At 42.8% G+C, this 18026-nt stretch overlaps 1 protein-coding gene across 1 annotated transcript in view; it reads left to right on the top strand.

Moving 5' to 3' along the window:
* LOC119692685 (transcriptional regulator ATRX homolog) overlaps positions 1 to 18026 on the top strand; it is a 29922-nt gene that overhangs the window by 7320 nt on the left and 4576 nt on the right. The window contains exons 5-25 of the mRNA XM_048627136.1: positions 248 to 291; positions 741 to 929; positions 1513 to 1615; positions 1935 to 2027; positions 2371 to 2511; positions 2676 to 2792; positions 3267 to 3433; positions 3828 to 3991; positions 4274 to 4411; positions 4797 to 4972; positions 5792 to 5913; positions 6533 to 6656; positions 7166 to 7237; positions 7676 to 7817; positions 8340 to 8520; positions 13422 to 13534; positions 14131 to 14239; positions 14772 to 14943; positions 15884 to 16096; positions 17149 to 17311; positions 17716 to 17852. Coding sequence (XP_048483093.1) covers positions 248 to 291; positions 741 to 929; positions 1513 to 1615; positions 1935 to 2027; positions 2371 to 2511; positions 2676 to 2792; positions 3267 to 3433; positions 3828 to 3991; positions 4274 to 4411; positions 4797 to 4972; positions 5792 to 5913; positions 6533 to 6656; positions 7166 to 7237; positions 7676 to 7817; positions 8340 to 8520; positions 13422 to 13534; positions 14131 to 14239; positions 14772 to 14943; positions 15884 to 16096; positions 17149 to 17311; positions 17716 to 17852 — 2880 coding nt within the window. The remainder of the gene's footprint in view (positions 1 to 247; positions 292 to 740; positions 930 to 1512; positions 1616 to 1934; positions 2028 to 2370; positions 2512 to 2675; positions 2793 to 3266; positions 3434 to 3827; positions 3992 to 4273; positions 4412 to 4796; positions 4973 to 5791; positions 5914 to 6532; positions 6657 to 7165; positions 7238 to 7675; positions 7818 to 8339; positions 8521 to 13421; positions 13535 to 14130; positions 14240 to 14771; positions 14944 to 15883; positions 16097 to 17148; positions 17312 to 17715; positions 17853 to 18026) is intronic.

The raw sequence follows: 18026 nt of genomic DNA on the forward strand, positions 1-18026 counted from the left end.
ATATATCGATTTACTTACATATTAATTCTTTATTTATTTATTTAATACATGTAAGATTACATAAAGTTATAGTACAATAACCATGCGCTGAAACCACTAGATTTAAGTGCGACATGGTGAGATCGCTAAACAATATAAAAAAGTCTACATTTTTTTATTATTATTTTAAACCGAAATATAAAAAATATATTTTATGATAGGTACATTATTATGTTCTTTACAAGAAAAAAATATTTTCTAATTTCAGGACAACAAAAAGGAGGATGATGATGAATCAGCAGACGAAGAAAAGTAAGATATCATTAGTATTCATTAAATACTTATTTAGACAGTCCAGTAATGTTCTGGAAAGAGGCACTGAGTTTTTTTAAAGGAACTTTAAACTAAGGACCTTAAATCTTAATCTCTGTTTCCCTCCATCCAAAGGTTGTCTGGCAGAGATCTTTTAGTGATAAGACCGCCTTTTGTACCCTAATTAAGTTACATTTTGTTAATTTTATTATTCTGTTTTGGTGTACAAATAAAGTGTATTCTATCTATCTATCTATCTATTGCTGCCTTGATTTGACTCTGTAGTGATGGACACTGATAGAAATAACTTGTTTATATTTCCTTTGCATCACTACACAACACTTTAAAACAGTATCAGAATAGTACAAGCTTACCCAACCCTATGCTTACTATAATATTACTTAATTATGCTTCATTCAACCATCCATTCATAAATAAATCCTCCGCAGTGTAAAATCTAAGCGTCGCAAAGCGCCTGCGATATCGTCGGACTCTGAGGGCGGGTCCAAGAAGGACCCGGGTGTAAAACTGAGTGATTTCGAGGACTCTGGCGCGGAGAGCTCGGAGCCGGGCAAGCGCGGCAAGAGGAAGAAGAAGGGCAGCGACAGCGACGCCTCCGCCGGCTCTGACGATGTCGGGTATGTCTATAAATATATAGAAGTTAATAAAATAAAAGCAATGGCATTTTATAGCTTTCAAAGGTTGTTAAATTTCTAACTTATTTGGTCGGGTGCAGCTGTTCTTCAATACGTAACTGTATGCAACCTCTCCGTTCCTCTGAGAATCCTTAGCAAAGTTTCATCTATGGCGGCTCACATAAGTAGGTATCACTCTAGTATAGTAAAGAAGGATCCGGGTGTCAAACTGAGTGACTTCGAGGACTCGTGTGCAGAGAGCTCGGAGCCGGGCAAGCGCGGCAAGAGGAAGAAGAAGGGCAGTGACAGCGACGCCTCCGCCAGCTCTGACGATGTCGGGTATTTGTGTCTAACTTTTGTCAGTATAATATGCCATAGGAGTTAATAAAATAGGCCACATTCGATAGCCGATGAACTCAAAATCATCGCAGTTGACATCTGTTTCGATGGTGGCCTAAATTGACCCACTTAACTGGACCGGAGGAGCCGGTGTTCCATACGTAACTGTACTCTTCCTTCCTCTGAGAATCCTTCATATCAATCGTTCATCAACATATACTATAATTAATTGTCGTTTTGTTATTAGTAAGAAGAAGCGGCGCCGCATCAAGCACGTGGACGACACGGACGCGTCGGGATCCGAATCCGAGACCGAGGGGCAGAAGCGAGGAAGGAAGAACATCCGCAAGGTAACAACAACATTTACTTACTAGGCATTATTTACCTGCAACCAAAAAAGTGTACTTGTATATGCATATGCTTGCCTCTTTGTAGCCTCTGAATTGGATGAGCCAATCTATAAGATTACTGTGTTTTATTTGTAACTTGATCAAGAGAGTATTCTAAGCCATCATCATCATCATCAGATAAACATTAATTTTCGGTGTATTTTTAATATAACGCATTTTTTTGTGGACTTTGAAATATCATCCTATTTTATTTAATGATTATTATCACTATGTATTTGAGCTGTAAATACTTAAATATAATATTGTGTGTGTTGAACAGGTGATGGGCAAGGACCAGCTGGAGGAGGCGACTAAGAAGGCTGCTCGGGAGGAGCGCGAGCGAGTGGCGCGTATTGCCGAGCGGCAGAGACTGGTGAGTTTACGTGGTTATTTATTACTAGTTATAGGAATAGTGGTTGTGAGCTTCGCCTTAAGAAGTTTTCCGTTGGAGTTTTGGGATACAAATAGCATATATCCTTATCCATGATATCAGCATCCTACATACTTGATTTTGTTAAAATTGTTCCAGCCATTTTCCTGTGAAAGAGAAAACCATATATATTACTGATATTTCATACATCCGTTCCTTTAACAAACTTTCTCGTTTATAATATTAAGTAGGATCAATTTGTATTCTAAACTATGATAATTATCAGTACTACAATCGAAATCCACAACCATAATACAGTTTAAACAAAACAGCACTCTATTTCCAGTACAACAACCTTCAATTCGACGAGTCCGGTAAACCAGACGAGGTGGTTCTAGACAAGGTGGTGTTGGACTTCGACCCCGAGACCAAGGAGCCGCTCATACAGGTCGACCCGGGGCTCGTCAAGAAACTCAAACCTCACCAGGTAATAATTGACTAAATTATATACATATCGCTTAGGCTATGAGGATCCACATTGCATGATTGCACACACTAAGATACAAAGGTTACATAATATGTACATGCTTCAGTACTTCAGTAGTAGTGATCAGACACTATAAAAAATACTACATTATTTATTGTTTTCAGGCCAACGGTATAAAATTCATGTGGGATGCCTGTTTTGAGAGCGCCAAACGCAGTAAGAAGGACAAGGGGTCCGGATGCATACTGGCGCACTGCATGGGTCTCGGGAAAACACTTCAGGTGAGTTTTTTTTAGTAATTACATACATACGCGCTCACGCCTGCCTCTCAGAGGGGTAGGGTGGTGATTTTCTTCATACATTGCTTGATTTCGCTTAGGTTATGAGTACTTATATCTTGGGTTCTTTACAACGTTACATTATGTAACCAAAGTGTACCTTTCAACTCTGGGCACAGTTGTGACTCTATCTTCTTTCGAACCACACCTCCCCCTGATTATAATCAGAGCCAACTGTTTACAGTGCATGAGAAGCATTCATATTCCTGAAAGAAATTACTCGTACCTACTATATTCCATTTCACGGGGAAAGTCATATGATACAAACTTATTAGAATTTGACTACCCTTATTCAAATGTAATAAGGGTTTTGTCGGATGTGTTTCCCCGTGAAACAAGATATAGGCTGCAAAATATAGCAAAATTTATTGCATTTCAGTTTATTGTATTATAAAATGTTGTCTATGCCACCCCCAGGTGGTATCGCTAACCCACACGCTGCTGGTCCACGGCAAGCTGACGGGAGTGAAGCGCGTGCTCGTGGTGTGCCCGCTGTCCACCGTGCTCAACTGGGTCAACGAGTTCAACATGTGGCTGAAACATGCCAACGCGGATTATGATGTCGACGTTTATGAGCTGTCTAGGTGAGTCCTATAAGCTTTAGAAGTCAGCCAGCCTTATTATTGGATACTAAATAGGCGTTTTTAGTGATTTTCGAAGAGTAAAATGTACATGCTGTAATGAGTGGATGGAAACGGTGGAGTCTTTATTATTAGGCTATATGTAATGCCGTTGTTTTCGACAGCGTTATGCAACTGTTTTACTTGTGTCTATTATGTTTACTTTACATTACAGTCAAGCATAACAGCTGCATAGATATTTTGTTGGTTAAAAACCAGTAATGGTAGCCATTTTTGACCAATGGTTGAGTTAACTATGGATCATAGGGCACTGGCCCTTATAGTTACTTAATAGAAAAACAGATTTCACAATCACTACCTATAAATCTCACAACATAACCTAAAAACCCTTTTCCAGATTCAAGCAGAACTCTGAGCGAGCGTTCCAGCTGCAACAGTGGCTGGACAACGGCGGCGTGTGCGTGCTCGGCTACGAGATGTTCCGCAACCTGTCCGCGGACAACAGCAAGAAGTACCGCAAGAAGATGCTGCAGACCTTCCAGAGGAGCCTCGTGGACCCGGGTACGTTCTAGAACCTTCTAGAGTACGTTCTAGAGCAGCCTAGTGTAGCCGACTTGATTGCACCGAAGATCGACTTCTTAGTGACGAAAGCATAAGACCACTATTTTATGTACATAAATCTTAGATGAAACAGCAATGTCTATTTACTACTTTGCTATCTTCAGGTGCACTTTTAGCCAGAGCTGCAGCAGCTCAAAGCTTACTTTCAACAACACATTTGAACCATACAATCCTCGCAACAGTTCCAATTTCCAATACTAAAGTACAAACATTTAATTCCAGGTCCAGACCTCGTGGTGTGCGACGAGGGGCATCTGCTCAAGAACGAGAAGACTTCCCTATCCCAGTCCATGAATAGAGTGAAGACGTTGCGACGCATCGTGCTCACTGGGACACCGCTGCAGAATAACCTTAAAGAATGTGAGTAGAATTATGGAAATATAAGCCAATGTTTCCCTGATATTTCTCATTTACATCCGGCGCAGCCTGGACAGTCTGCAACAGACGCTAATCTGACTGGGCAATCCTTAAACCATGGGTGACAAACTCTAGATGGCTTAGTGTTTGTCACGAGCGCCACACACTTGATCTCATCTTTACTCATTCAACCACTACAGGCTATCTGTCCAAGATCGTTGGTTTAAATTCCTTTCCTGTTCGTGGTATACTCTACTCAATAACTCTTTTACGCCAACGCTTTAATACTTCGGCAGATATAGCACCATCTTCATCATTGCCGAATTAACTCCTAAAAATACATAAAAAATTGATTACAGTATGTTAACAAATTCATTCTCCATTCCAGACTACTGCATGGTCCAGTTCGTGAAGCCGAACCTGCTCGGCAAATACAACGAGTATCTGAACCGGTTCGTGAACCCGATCACCAACGGGCAGTACACGGACTCGACGGACCACGACATCCGCATCATGAAGCGACGCTCGCACGTGCTGCATAAGATGTTGGACGGGGCTGTGCAGGTAATTTGAGTGTCCTATATCTGCTAAACCTACCGTTCTTTTGATACAGTGATGATCGGTAGCAGAGATTGTAATTGATCGAGATGCAAAGGTCATCGTTTGATTTTCTCTGTGTTTGCCGGCCTATAGACCTAACATAATTTTAGGAAGTACAAATCATAATTCTCAATGCGACATCGATCTAAAGAGCAACTAAAGTAACCCATATTGTGTATAGTGGTCTCTTACAATCCACTTAGACATAATTATTATATATTCTGGTCATCTAAGACTGAGCTATATAGTACTGAACCGGTTCGTGAACCCGATCACCAACGGGCAGTACACGGACTCCACGGACCACGACATCCGCATCATGAAGCGACGCTCGCACGTGCTGCATAAGATGTTAGATGGAGCTGTGCAGGTGTGCTAAGGATCCTATAGGGCTATAGTAGTATCTGCTAAGATTTTAGAGTATGCCTAAAATACATTGTAAACTAGGAAGCTGTTTTTGTACAGGTGTACTCTAACACCTAAACCAAAATACATTGTAATCTATGAAGCTGTTAAGGTGTGAAAAAAGAAAAAAAAACTCATATTCCGTATATGCTTGATATGCAACATTAATTGAGGATGTAGTATACAAAAAACCTTCACCAAAATGTTAAAGTATTTGGCCGCCTGTCAAACGACTGTATGTTAGTACAAAATTTATTTAAATACAATATTAAAATACATTAACCGTTTGTTAAAAGACACCCGAGTATTGTGTTGGATAGAACCCTATAGGCATACTGTGTACTAATATGGTATAACATACAAATTCAATAATTCCAGAGACGAGACTACGGCGTCCTAGCCCCGTTCCTGCCGCCGAAGCACGAGTACGTGCTGTTCATCACGCTCACCGACATACAGACCAGGCTGTACCAGCACTACCTCGACAACTACTCGCGGAGGTAAGTGTCGCCTGCCCCCGCGGCACGAGACCACGGTGTCTGCCGCCGCAGCACGAGGCTCACCGACATACAGACCAAGCTGTACCAGCACTACCTCGACAACTACTCGCGGAGGTAAGTGTCGCCTGCCCCCGCGGCACGAGACCACGGCGTACTAGCCCCCTCCCTGCCGCCGCAGCACGAGGCTCACCGACATACAGACCAAGCTGTACCAGCACTACCTCGACAACTACTCGCGGAGGTGAGTGTCGCCTGTCCCCGCGGCACGGGTTCGTTGTCGACGTCGATAAACTCGCTTTGTGCGCGTTCCACAAATAACAGTGTTGTTCACTATCATCATCATCAGATCCTGTGAATCGTTATTAAGACATAAGGCTCCAAGAGAGTAGACCTTGATACTACTGTAGCAGCCGTCCACTGCTACACACTAATCCTATACTAATTATTACAAACATGAAAGTTTTTGAGTATCGATGTTTCTTACTCTAGGAACGGCTGCACTATCTTTATGAAATTTGCCAAACATATGGGCACATATTTGTATCCGGAATTCCCACGAGAAAACCTTTCGAAGCTAGGTAGTAAAAACCAAATCTCAACAATTTATCCCTGTTTCCAGACCGCTCCCGGGCAAGTCGTCTGGCTTCCTGTTCCCGGACTTCCAGTCGTTGCAGCGGATATGGACGCACCCGCTCGTGCTCAAGTACAACTCGGAGCGGTACGAGATCATGCAGCAGAAGAAGGTAGGAGCAATACCATGTGTTTGTTATGTTGTAGTTGTCCTAAGGTACCCTGGTAGTGGGCCTTCATGATAGTGCGCCGCGCCGTCCTATCCTCAGCAACCGCTCTGGCCCCTGCTCGCCGCCTTGTGTGCACGGGGTGACTGTGTTTGTGTTTGATATACAGGGTGTTTAATGAGGGGGATTATAATAAACAAAAAAGGGGGACTCAGGGGTAATTTTAAAAGAAAGAATACAAGTTTATTTCATGCACTCAGAAACAACACAAAAAAGTTAATGAAAAAAATACAAGTGAAATGAGCAATTGGGTTGCTTCCGGATTCTAGCTCAGATTGATGCAGACTGGATGTAGACCATAGTGCTGGTTTTCAGCTAGAACACTGGGTAAAATCACATTTTACCATTTTCAGAGGCTACTTGGGATGCTTTACACCCATAATACTGCGCTACGCTGAATAATTAAGTTATTGTTGTTGAGTAAATAATTTATCCATGTATGTTTAAATTTCCAGAGAGACAAAGAAGAAGAGGAAGACTCTGAGGGGTCGCTGGCTGACTTCATAGACGACGAGTCTACACCACCGGTAAGTCGATGGCAGCAGAGGAGTCTCGTGAAAATATCCGCAAAGTTTAAAATGTACAATCAATATATGCCATTTTGTAAAGTAATCCGATACCGTAAACAATAAATATATTATGCAAAAAATTGTAGTTGCACCCTTTTAAACATGTATCTGAATTTAAACTAACCAATACATTTATGTAATGGTGGTAGAGTGATAGATGACTATCGACAAGTAATTGTGAAATTCTACGTCGAGAAAAAGATATTTGATTTGATTCAATAACCTCCAGCGCAACCTACTAGGTGGATAGATAGATAGAATATTCTTTATTTGTACACAAGAACAGAATTTACAAAGCTTATATACAAACACATAGGTACAAAAAAGGTGGTCTACTACTATAAGTAACTAAACGAATAAGTCCATCCTCCATCCTAAACCTACAATATTCAACAGGAATCGACAACAGAGGAGTCGTCGGACGACCTCTCCGACGCGAGCGACGACAGCCGCAAGAAGAGTAAGAAGAAGAAGGCAAATAAGAAGAGCAAGCGGGACAGCAAGGCCAACACGAGGCGGGCCACGCGGGCTAACCCAGGTAGAGTATTCTAGATTACTATGGAACAGAAAAAGAAACATATTTGATGCCAATCTGAAGAATACAGCCTGTAGGTTGGCTGGTAGAAAATGCTTTTAGCATTAAGTCCACCTTTTGTACAAATGTATACTTTTGTACACACACATATTTCATATTTGTGCAATAAAGAAATCAAAACATTACCCTCCTCCTTCGGCAGTCGGGTAAATACATTTAGCACCGTCAACGTAAAACTATTTTATATATTTTGAATAATGGCGAGTTGCAGAAAGGAAAATTAGGCTAATGCCATGGCTGCAATCGATTTAATGCCGACATTAGCTTAAAGTTTCTTTGTGCAACTCAGTGTAGGTCGCATTTCACACATTCAAATTTCCTGTTTTGAAAGTGCGTAATAAAAAGTAAGTTTGGGTATAAAAAGTAATCCACGGATTAATCTTTCTACATACCAAATTTCATACAATTTTCTCTATAGTTATTGACCTTCTATGGATAGCATTAATAATTCTTTCCCATCCACAGTGGAACTAGACCCAGCGGAAGAGAAGGCCCTCTCCGACATAGAAGAAGTGAAGAACGAGAACCCGACGGAGTGGTGGATCAAGCTGGTGAACGACGAGGAGCTGGACGACCTGCGCAACTCGCACAAGCTGCTGCTGCTGTTCGAGATCCTGCGCCAGTGCGAGGCCATCGGGGACAAGCTGTGAGTTGAAAATTATTAAAAAATTTCATAATTCATGCTCTGAAAGTAGATTACACACCTGCAGTGCTTACGGTAAAGAAATGTTTAACAAGTCTCTAAATTCATATGCGAAGCATATGAGAAAGAGGTGTATGTAACTTAAACACTGTTTAACAAGTGTCTAAATTCATATGCGAAGCATATGAGAAAGAGGTGTATGTAACTTAAACACTGTTTAACAAGTGTCTAAATTCATATGCGAAGCATATGAGAAAGAGGTGTATGTAACTTAAACACTGTTTAACAAGTGTCTAAATTCATATGTCTTCGGGAGAGCCTCACTCCTAGGAGACGCGTCCCCAGGTGGCGGATAGGGGCACGCCCGTCTACTTCTGTAGCAGGGTAGGAATGAAATAAAATAGTTCCCGCGGACCAACAGGCCGGAGAAGGACACTCCGTATGAAACCACTCAGGCTGCCAGAAGCCTTGGGGTACCCCCTAAACAGACTGGCTCTGCGGGCACGGACGCACAGATGGCAGCCCCATCGCCGTGATCGGGGTGCTGTGGGCTAATCACCTGCACATCCTTAAAACTCAACCGATTATGAAACCGCAACCAAGAGAATACCGATCCGATCCCAAACACGACGACCAACGGCAACGATTAATGGACATCCGATTAGCCTCATGGAATGTTAGAACCTTGAACAGGGCTGGTGCATTGCAACAGGTGAATAAAGAGTTGCAACGTTATAAAATTGACATCTCAGCTCTGCAAGAAGTAAGATGGCCAGGAAAAGGCGAGTGTAGTCTTGATAATGGTGCAACTCTATTTTACAGTGGGACTGATAACGATAAACATATCAACGGGGTGGGATTCATAGTAAGCAAACTCGCAATCAACAATATTTTAAGATTCGACGCAATCTCTGACAGACTCTGTTCACTACGTCTAAAAAGTCAATTCTCCAACATAACTATAGTAAACGCTTATGCACCCACTGAGTCAGCACAGGAAGCCACGAAAGACACCTTTTACGAAGATCTAGAAACCCTCTTTGACCAGATCCCATCATATGACGTGAAACTGGTCATTGGGGACTTTAATGCTAAAGTTGGAAGAGAACAACACCTGATGCCAACGATTGGGAGACATAGTAAACACTCACAGACAAATGAAAACGGCTTGAGACTCGTAAGCTTTGCAGCAGCCAAAACAATGGTAGTGAGTAGCACCATGTTTCCCCATAAAGACATTCACAAAGGCACCTGGAAATCCCCCGATGGTCATACTGTCAATCAAATTGACCACGTTCTCATTGATGACAGGCATAAAAACAGTATAGAGGACGTAAGATCTTTCAGAGGCCCCGACTGCGATAGCGATCATTACCTTGTTGGGGTAAAAATGAGAGCCAAAATAAATATCGCCAAAAGCAAACTCAGTGGAGAAACTTTGAAAATAAATACAGATGCTTTAAAAAATGAAAATACCAGGCACAAATTTCAGATGGAACTGTCTAACAGATTAGCTCATTTAGAAATACAGCATTGTAACGTAAACGAGCAGTGGGAGAAAGTTAAAAGCACTGTCAAAGACACCGCATTTCAAATTTTGGGCCGAAGAAAGCGAAAGAAAGGTAGAAAGTGGTGGACCGAAGAGTGCGACAGGGTGGTAGAAATAAGGCGTAAGTGTAAAATCTTAGCAGAACAAGATGAAAAATGGAAAGATCAGTATGAGGAAGCCAGAACTGCTTGCAGAAATACTATCAGGAGGACCAAAAGGAAACATCTAGATATGATCTTACGCAATATGGAACTACTCATTCGATCCAACGAAACTAGAAAATTCTACCAAGAAGTAACGACTACTAAGAAGGGTTACCAACCGACCACCCAGTTCTTGGAAGACGAAAGTGGAAACTTGGTGATGGACTCAGGGACAATAAAAGAGACTTGGAGAAAATACTTCGAAAACCTACTCAACTGTCCAGAACCGAATGTCGCAATCCGGAACCATGAAGTCGTCAATAGCGAAGACATACCTACACCGAGCTTTGAAGAAGTAAGACAGGCAATAATGAGGCTTAAAAACAACAAAGCCCCAGGTGTTGATGATGTCCCTGGGGAACTCTGGAAGTACGGAGGAGGTGCTGTACAATCCCGCATCTATGAGCTCGTCATCAACATCTGGAATAAAGAGCAACAACCGGAGGAGTTCAATGTCGGCGTTTTATGCCCAATACATAAGAAAGGAAGCAGGAAGAAATGCAACAACTATCGCGGCATCGCCCTGCTCCCAACTGCCTACAAAATACTGTCGTATGTATTGTTAAAAAGGTTGGAACTGTACGCTGAAGGAATAATAGGAGACTACCAGTGTGGGTTCCGGCAAAATCGCAGCACAACTGACCAACTTTTTCTCTTAAAACAACTCATGGAGAAAAGGTGGGAGTACGCAAAAGATATTCACTCGCTTTTCGTAGATTTCACCAAGGCATACGACAGTATTGATAAAAAGGCATTGTACACCATCCTTAGGAATTATGGAATTCCTGAGAAACTAGTCCAAATGATCGAAGTGGCTACGAGAAAGAGCAAGATGCGGGTGAAAGTGGGCAACGAACTGACGGACGAGTTCGAGGTAATTACTGGGCTGAAACAAGGAGATGCGCTGTCACCCGTGCTGTTCAACCTAGTACTCGAACATACCATCCAAAGAGTACTGGCGCTAGATGTGGGCATCCCACTAGGAGGACAGCACAAGGTAATTGGCTACGCTGATGACCTTGCCCTAATCGGTCAGACTGAGGAAGAGGTGGTAAAGATGGCACAAGTCCTTGAAGAGGAGGCGACCAAAGTGGGGCTTAGAATAAGCCAGGAGAAGACAGAGTATCTCCACATGACAAGACGCAACGACCCAAACAACCCAAGAAAAGACCTCCAAGTAGGAAACACGACCTACAAGGGTATCGCAAGGTTTAAGTACCTAGGGTGTACAATAACGGATGCCAATACCCGAGAAGGAGAGATCGAGGTTAGGGTCCAAAATGCGCTGAGATGCTCGGCTGCCCTCCACAAAGTACTCACGTCCAAACTTCTATCAAGAACTACAAAACTGCGCATCTATAAAACAGTCGTAAGGCCAATCCTTATGTACGGGTGCGAAGTTTGGACGTTGACTCAAAGTGAACAGAATAAACTCCTGGTCACAGAGCGTAAAATCTTACGTAAGCTCTTTGGCCCCACGAAACGCGATGATGGCACCTGGAGGATCCGTAGAAATGCTGAACTCGAAAACCTAATGGCCGAGCCCAACATAATTGGAGAGACTAAAGCTGCAAGACTCCGCTGGCTCGGGCACGTAGAAAGAATGGGAGAGGATCGGGCGGCTAGGATGGCATACGAAGCGCGACCCGTTGGGCGTAGGCCAGTCGGTCGCCCCAAGTATCGCTGGAGAGATGAGGTGGAGAAGGATCTGCGCGAGCTCAAAGCGGACAACTGGCGAGAACTTGCGCAGAACAGAGAGAAGTGGCGTCTTTTGGTAGCGGAGGCCAAGATCCACTTCGGGTCAACGAGCCATCGAGAGTGAGTGAGTGAGTAAATTCATATGCGAAGCATATGAGAAAGCGCTCTCCGACATAGAAGAAGTGAAGAACGAGAACCCGACGGAGTGGTGGATCAAGCTGGTGAACGACGAGGAGCTGGACGACCTGCGCAACTCGCACAAGCTGCTGCTGCTGTTCGAGATCCTGCGCCAGTGCGAGGCCATCGGGGACAAGCTGTGAGTCCATTGTACAGTAACACTATAAAGTCATGAAATCGGATTCTAACTAATTGTTACAAACCGTATTTTATCGATGTATTGTATTTATTTAAGGACAAATCCGTTAAAAAGCCATACTAAAATGGTATTTTATTTTTAAAATGTATGTAAATAACTTATAATGATAAAAAGTCTTAGCAAAATCGCGCTCTTTATTTTCATGACTTTATAGTTGGACTGTAGATAGATAGATAGACTAAAGCCAGCGGAAGAGAAAGCACTCTCAGACATAGAGGAACTGTACGAGATACTGTGGCAGTGCGAGGCCATCGGGGACAAGCTGTGAGTCCATTGTAGATAGATAGATGCGAGGCCATCGGGGACAAGCTGTGAGTCCATTGTAGATAGATAGATGCGAGGCCATCGGGGACAAGCTGTGAGTCCATTGTAGATAGATAGATGCGAGGCCATCGGGGACAAGCTGTGAGTCCATTGTAGATAGATAGATGCGAGGCCATCGGGGACAAGCTGTGAGTCCATTGTAGATAGATAGATGCGAGGCCATCGGGGACAAGCTGTGAGTCCATTGTAGATAGATAGATGCGAGGCCATCGGGGACACGCTGTGAGTCCATTGTAGATAGATAGATGCGAGGCCTTCGGGGACAAGCTGTGAGTCCATTGTAGATAGATAGATGCGAGGCCATCGGGGACAAGCTGTGAGTCCATTGTAGATAGATAGATGCGAGGCCATCGGGGACAAGCTGTGAGTCCACCCGTACTAGGCCAGCTTGGTGGACTAGACCTAAAAACCTTACTTCCTTGTAAAGAGGGTCTCTTTCCCCCAGCAGTAGAGATGTGATGGGATGTGTTTTTTTATGTATATGTGTTTATTTAAGTTACCTTTGCCGGACCTACATATATCTAAATCTAAAGGTACAGTTGGTACGAGTATGTAGAGAAGCTCATTTTCTGCACCCGAGTAAAAAGCTTTATAATCTAAAATTAACAGACAAACAGAAGCTCCGTATTGTTTATTTACACATGAAACACCTTTACTAATTGACTACTTACTATATTAAACTGAAAATGTTATTAACGTAACTAAGATTACGTGCTTATTAAACAAATATTGAAATATTATGTTTGTGTTGCAGGCTGGTGTTCTCACAATCTCTATACTCGCTGGACCTAATAGAACATTTCCTCGGCAAGATCGACGAGGCAACGCAAGAGGCTCGCATTGACGAGAAACTAGGCAACCATGTCGGTAAGTCACAGATTTTGATACCTAATTTATCATTATGCAGCCACATAGAGCCCGAAATCACTAACACAACATACACAAGTACATACCTCTTTATGTGGTAAAAAAGTTTATTAGGGCGACAATAATTCTTTGTAATTTTAAAGACACCGCACCGTAACGAGCGAACTTTTTGCCATGAATTTTAAAGCACCCTTGAACAGAAGAAACTAGTATGTACATTTTCGTATGTAGGAGCATAGCCCGGAATTATGTTATCCCGTATATAAGTTACTAGCCCGCAGTCGTTGCTTCTCCTTCGATGGTTATCCTTTGGGTATTCCGGGATTTAAAATAGCGTACTAACTAACTAACACATATGTTTTGTTATGTGCCTAACAAGTGTTGAGCATGTCTGTAATTGGTACATGTTATTGATAAGTATCTCTCTAACCTTTCTTTTATAAGTGTATTGTAACATGTACTGTTGATGTGCCTTATATAAATAAATAAATAAATAAACATATAGTTCTGGGTGTCAGCTTCCTACCATCATTATAAGTACGTACAAACTTCAATGGTACGACAGCAAATTCATAGTTTCGTTGTAACAATTGCAGGCTCGTGGTCCCCCGGCGTGGACTACTTCCGGCTGGACGGGTCCACCTCCTGCGAGAACCGCTCCATCTGGTGCAAGAATTTCAACAGAGAGGACAACCCCCGGGCTAGGTACAGTTAGCTTCATGAGTACTTTTATACCTACACCTTTTTCAAACTCACGAATCACCGATTCATTCGTTGTCATATTTGACACTGTTTTCACAACGTGTATGCAGAATACGTGGCAATGTAGCAAGGTTCATGCTCCTCTAGTCGAGCTTGGACTACAGGACTAGTCCAAGCTCGACTAGAGGAGGATTGATGAATTAATTAATAGTAATTAATTAATTCATCAATTTGGTATGCATGTTTATGCCTCTCCTATTGTATGTTTCTTCAGCAATAAAATACGGATAATACGTAGTTTCCGTTGTCGGGACAACTGCCTCAGAGAACGAGACAATCGCTGCGATTTCATTAAGTATTAAACATAGCAGAAAAGTTAACTACGAAAGGCGTATTAAGACATAAAACGTTTATTCTTTGTACAGAATCATCGACAAGATTCGAATGTTCCGATTTTCGGCATAGCCATCTTTATGGGATACCTTTGTATCTCTCTTATATATTACTAATCTGTCTTACCGTATAACCGTTCCAGACTATTCCTAATCTCAACACGAGCGGGCGGTCTCGGCATCAACCTGGTGGCCGCGAACCGCGTGGTCATCTTCGACGTGTCGTGGAACCCGTCGCACGACGTGCAGAGCATCTTCCGCGTCTACCGCTTCGGCCAGAAGAAGCCCTGCTACATATACCGGTTTCTAGCCATGGTTAGTATCACAGACCTGTGTGAATAGATTCCTTATGTGTATGGACTGTGGCTATACGCTGCAGCGGCTAGATCCACTGCTCCATGGATCCCTGATGTTAGACTGCCATCTAACTGAAGATATAGTGCCTGTGGTTTATGACTGAGTTGTCGAGAGCTACAGGTCACTATAATTGTATCAAGTAGTTTAGAAAAGGATTCTGCGTCCGGATGCGGGCAGATAATTATGTAACCAATGCTTATTAGTCACAGATTTAAAAAAAAACATTGTAGTACTAAATTATTCCTTTTATATACTACTTTTTTGCCTCGGAATTCCCACGTGAAGCCCTATAAAGGGTATTCGAAGCTATATATAGCTATATAACATCAACCTGGTAGCCGCGAACCGCGTGGTCATCTTCGACGTGTCGTGGAACCCGTCGCACGACGTGCAGAGCATCTTCCGCGTCTACCGCTTCGGCCAGAAGAAGCCCTGCTACATATACCGGTTTCTTGCCATGGTTAGTATAGCTAGGTAGTTGCAGTAGTTGGAATTATAAAATTACACTCTGTAAGAAGGTTGTGCTGAAAAGACTCCAAAATGGTAAACTGATTGGAAAAAATAAATAACCATTTGAGTATTCAATTATTTCTAATATAGACAACCTTTTATCCTGGAATTCTCCGGGGAAGCGAATTTTGTGCTGAAAAACTAGTATGAAATAAAAAGGCAAAAAAAAAAACTACAGGAATGAGGAATTAGGGACTTCTAGGGACCCTGGAACTTTAATACATGCATTTTTTTATAATTGCATACGTTGTTTGCGTCATGTGGCTATAAAAAAGTTCCTACTTAAACTGTTTGCATTAATTAATGTGTTACTCTATCACGCATTATTCTACCGATTATCATTTTGCTCTCTATGCTATGTATTTCAACACCAAACCTACCTCCACAGGGAACAATGGAAGAGAAAATCTACGAGCGCCAAGTGACAAAACAAGCCATCTCGAAGCGAGTGATCGACGAGCAGCAGATCGACCGACACTATGCGGAGAATGACCTCGCCGAGCTGTACAAGTTCGAACCCAGACCGCCGGAGCCGAGGGAAATACCGCCGCTGCCCAAGGATCGACTGTTTGCTGAGATGCTGAAGGATCATGAGACTCAGGTATTAATAATAAAAATTAACTTAGACACGGCTAGCTTAACTAAATTGGCGTGGTAAGCGGAATGACGACTTCATAGTCACGTGACAAGCTTCTATAGAGAAGGTAATATCTATGCGGAGAATGACCTCGCCGAGCTGTACAAGTTCGAACCCAGGCCGCCGGAGCCGAGGGAAATACCGCCGCTGCCTAAGGATCGGCTGTTTGCTGAGATGCTGAAGGATCATGAGACACAGGTAAGTTTTTATAAGATCATTGACTCATTGATCAATTATTAAGGTGTTGGTAAAACGAGAAAAATATTAAAAAACGTATAAACGTCATTCGCAAACACCTTTGGACTACGAGAGAGAGGTAGTAAGGACTACGAGATCCGATTTCGAGACGAAGACACATGCTAAGATGGCTAGTTGGTGTACAACACTAAGCATAAGAACGCGTTCTCACATTGGTCCATGACTTTCAAAGCTACAAGTAGGCATATACAGAAATAAGAATCTGCAAGCGAGTGATCGACGAGCAGCAGATCGACCGACACTACGCGGAGAATGACCTCGCCGAGCTGTACAAGTTCGAACCCAGACCGCCGGAGCCGAGGGAAATACCGCCGCTGCCTAAGGATAGACTGTTTGCTGAGATGCTGAAGGATCATGAGACTCAGGTAGGTTTTAATAAGCATTGACTTATTGATGAATTACTAAGGCGTTGGTAAACAAGAAAATTTAAAAAAATACGTATATAAAACGTCATTCGCGTACACCCGAGGACTACGAGACACGGGTACTGTGTGGACCACGCGGGTTGACTACAAGAAACAGGTACGTAAAGTACAACCCTAGGCATATACAATACAGAGATAAGAAGCTATTTCTAGTACACACCCCAGTAGTCTACACCCGCATATCGCAGTAGTTGCATACTCATGTCAACTTTGCAGTTTACAACAATTCAACTAACAAAATGTCCCCTTCTCACAGTTTCAACTTTCACCCATTTGCCAACCAAACCTCTGTACCTTTCAATGCAATAACACCACCCACCAATCGTCCCACAGATATACAAATACCACGAGCACGACTCGCTTCTCGAGAACAAGGAAGAAGAGACCCTCACGGAAGAAGAGCGTAAGGCGGCGTGGGAGGACTTCGAGAACGAGAAGACGCGGCCGCCGCCCGCGCCCTTCCCCAACATGTGGCCCATGCACGCTAATGGCATGTGTGAGTATTCATCTATAAAAACTTGGTCTAAAATTAATGTACTTATATGAGGTAGTATATGGAGAGGAGCACAGGTGGAGTGGAGATTCTTTTTTTCCTGCATATTCTATTCTCCGCAGGGATGTTTGCGTGTATACGTATGCCGGCTATCTTGAATGCCTGATAATAAGATGTTTCAACGTAGCTGTGCAAACTCCTGCTGGAAAAATATAACGAAAATAAAAACCAACATAACATCTCGAATTAATTCTCTTTTCATTAATTAATTTTGCCAATCAAAATAAAAAATGATGTCAACTCTGCCTTCTTCTTCTGATGATATAGTCGTGAGCATGCACATGCAAAAATACGTGAAAATTCACAATCCTCCGCTAATCTAACAATCCCATTCCCCTCCCCCGCAGCGGCCGGCCTAATGGCGCAGCAGCAGCAGCAACTCGCGTACGCGGCGCTATCGGCCATGCTGCGCAAGGACATGCCCAACATCAACGACAACCAGATCCGGGACATGCTGCCGCTCATCTACCAGGCCAATCCCGCTGTGAGTATATGTATATGCTGGGGTGGGGGTGGCCTTTGTGCACACAATGCTGGCAACTTGGCTATTCGTTGGCTGCATATACCGAAAATGTAGACAATAAGTTTGAGGAATAAACTGACCACACATGGCAGTTTTGACAAATATGCAAATACATATTGCAAAAGTCGGTTTGTG

This window comes from Plutella xylostella, chromosome 18, assembly GCF_932276165.1.
Source record: "Plutella xylostella chromosome 18, ilPluXylo3.1, whole genome shotgun sequence".
In the NCBI taxonomy this organism is placed as follows: Eukaryota; Metazoa; Arthropoda; class Insecta; order Lepidoptera; family Plutellidae; genus Plutella; species Plutella xylostella.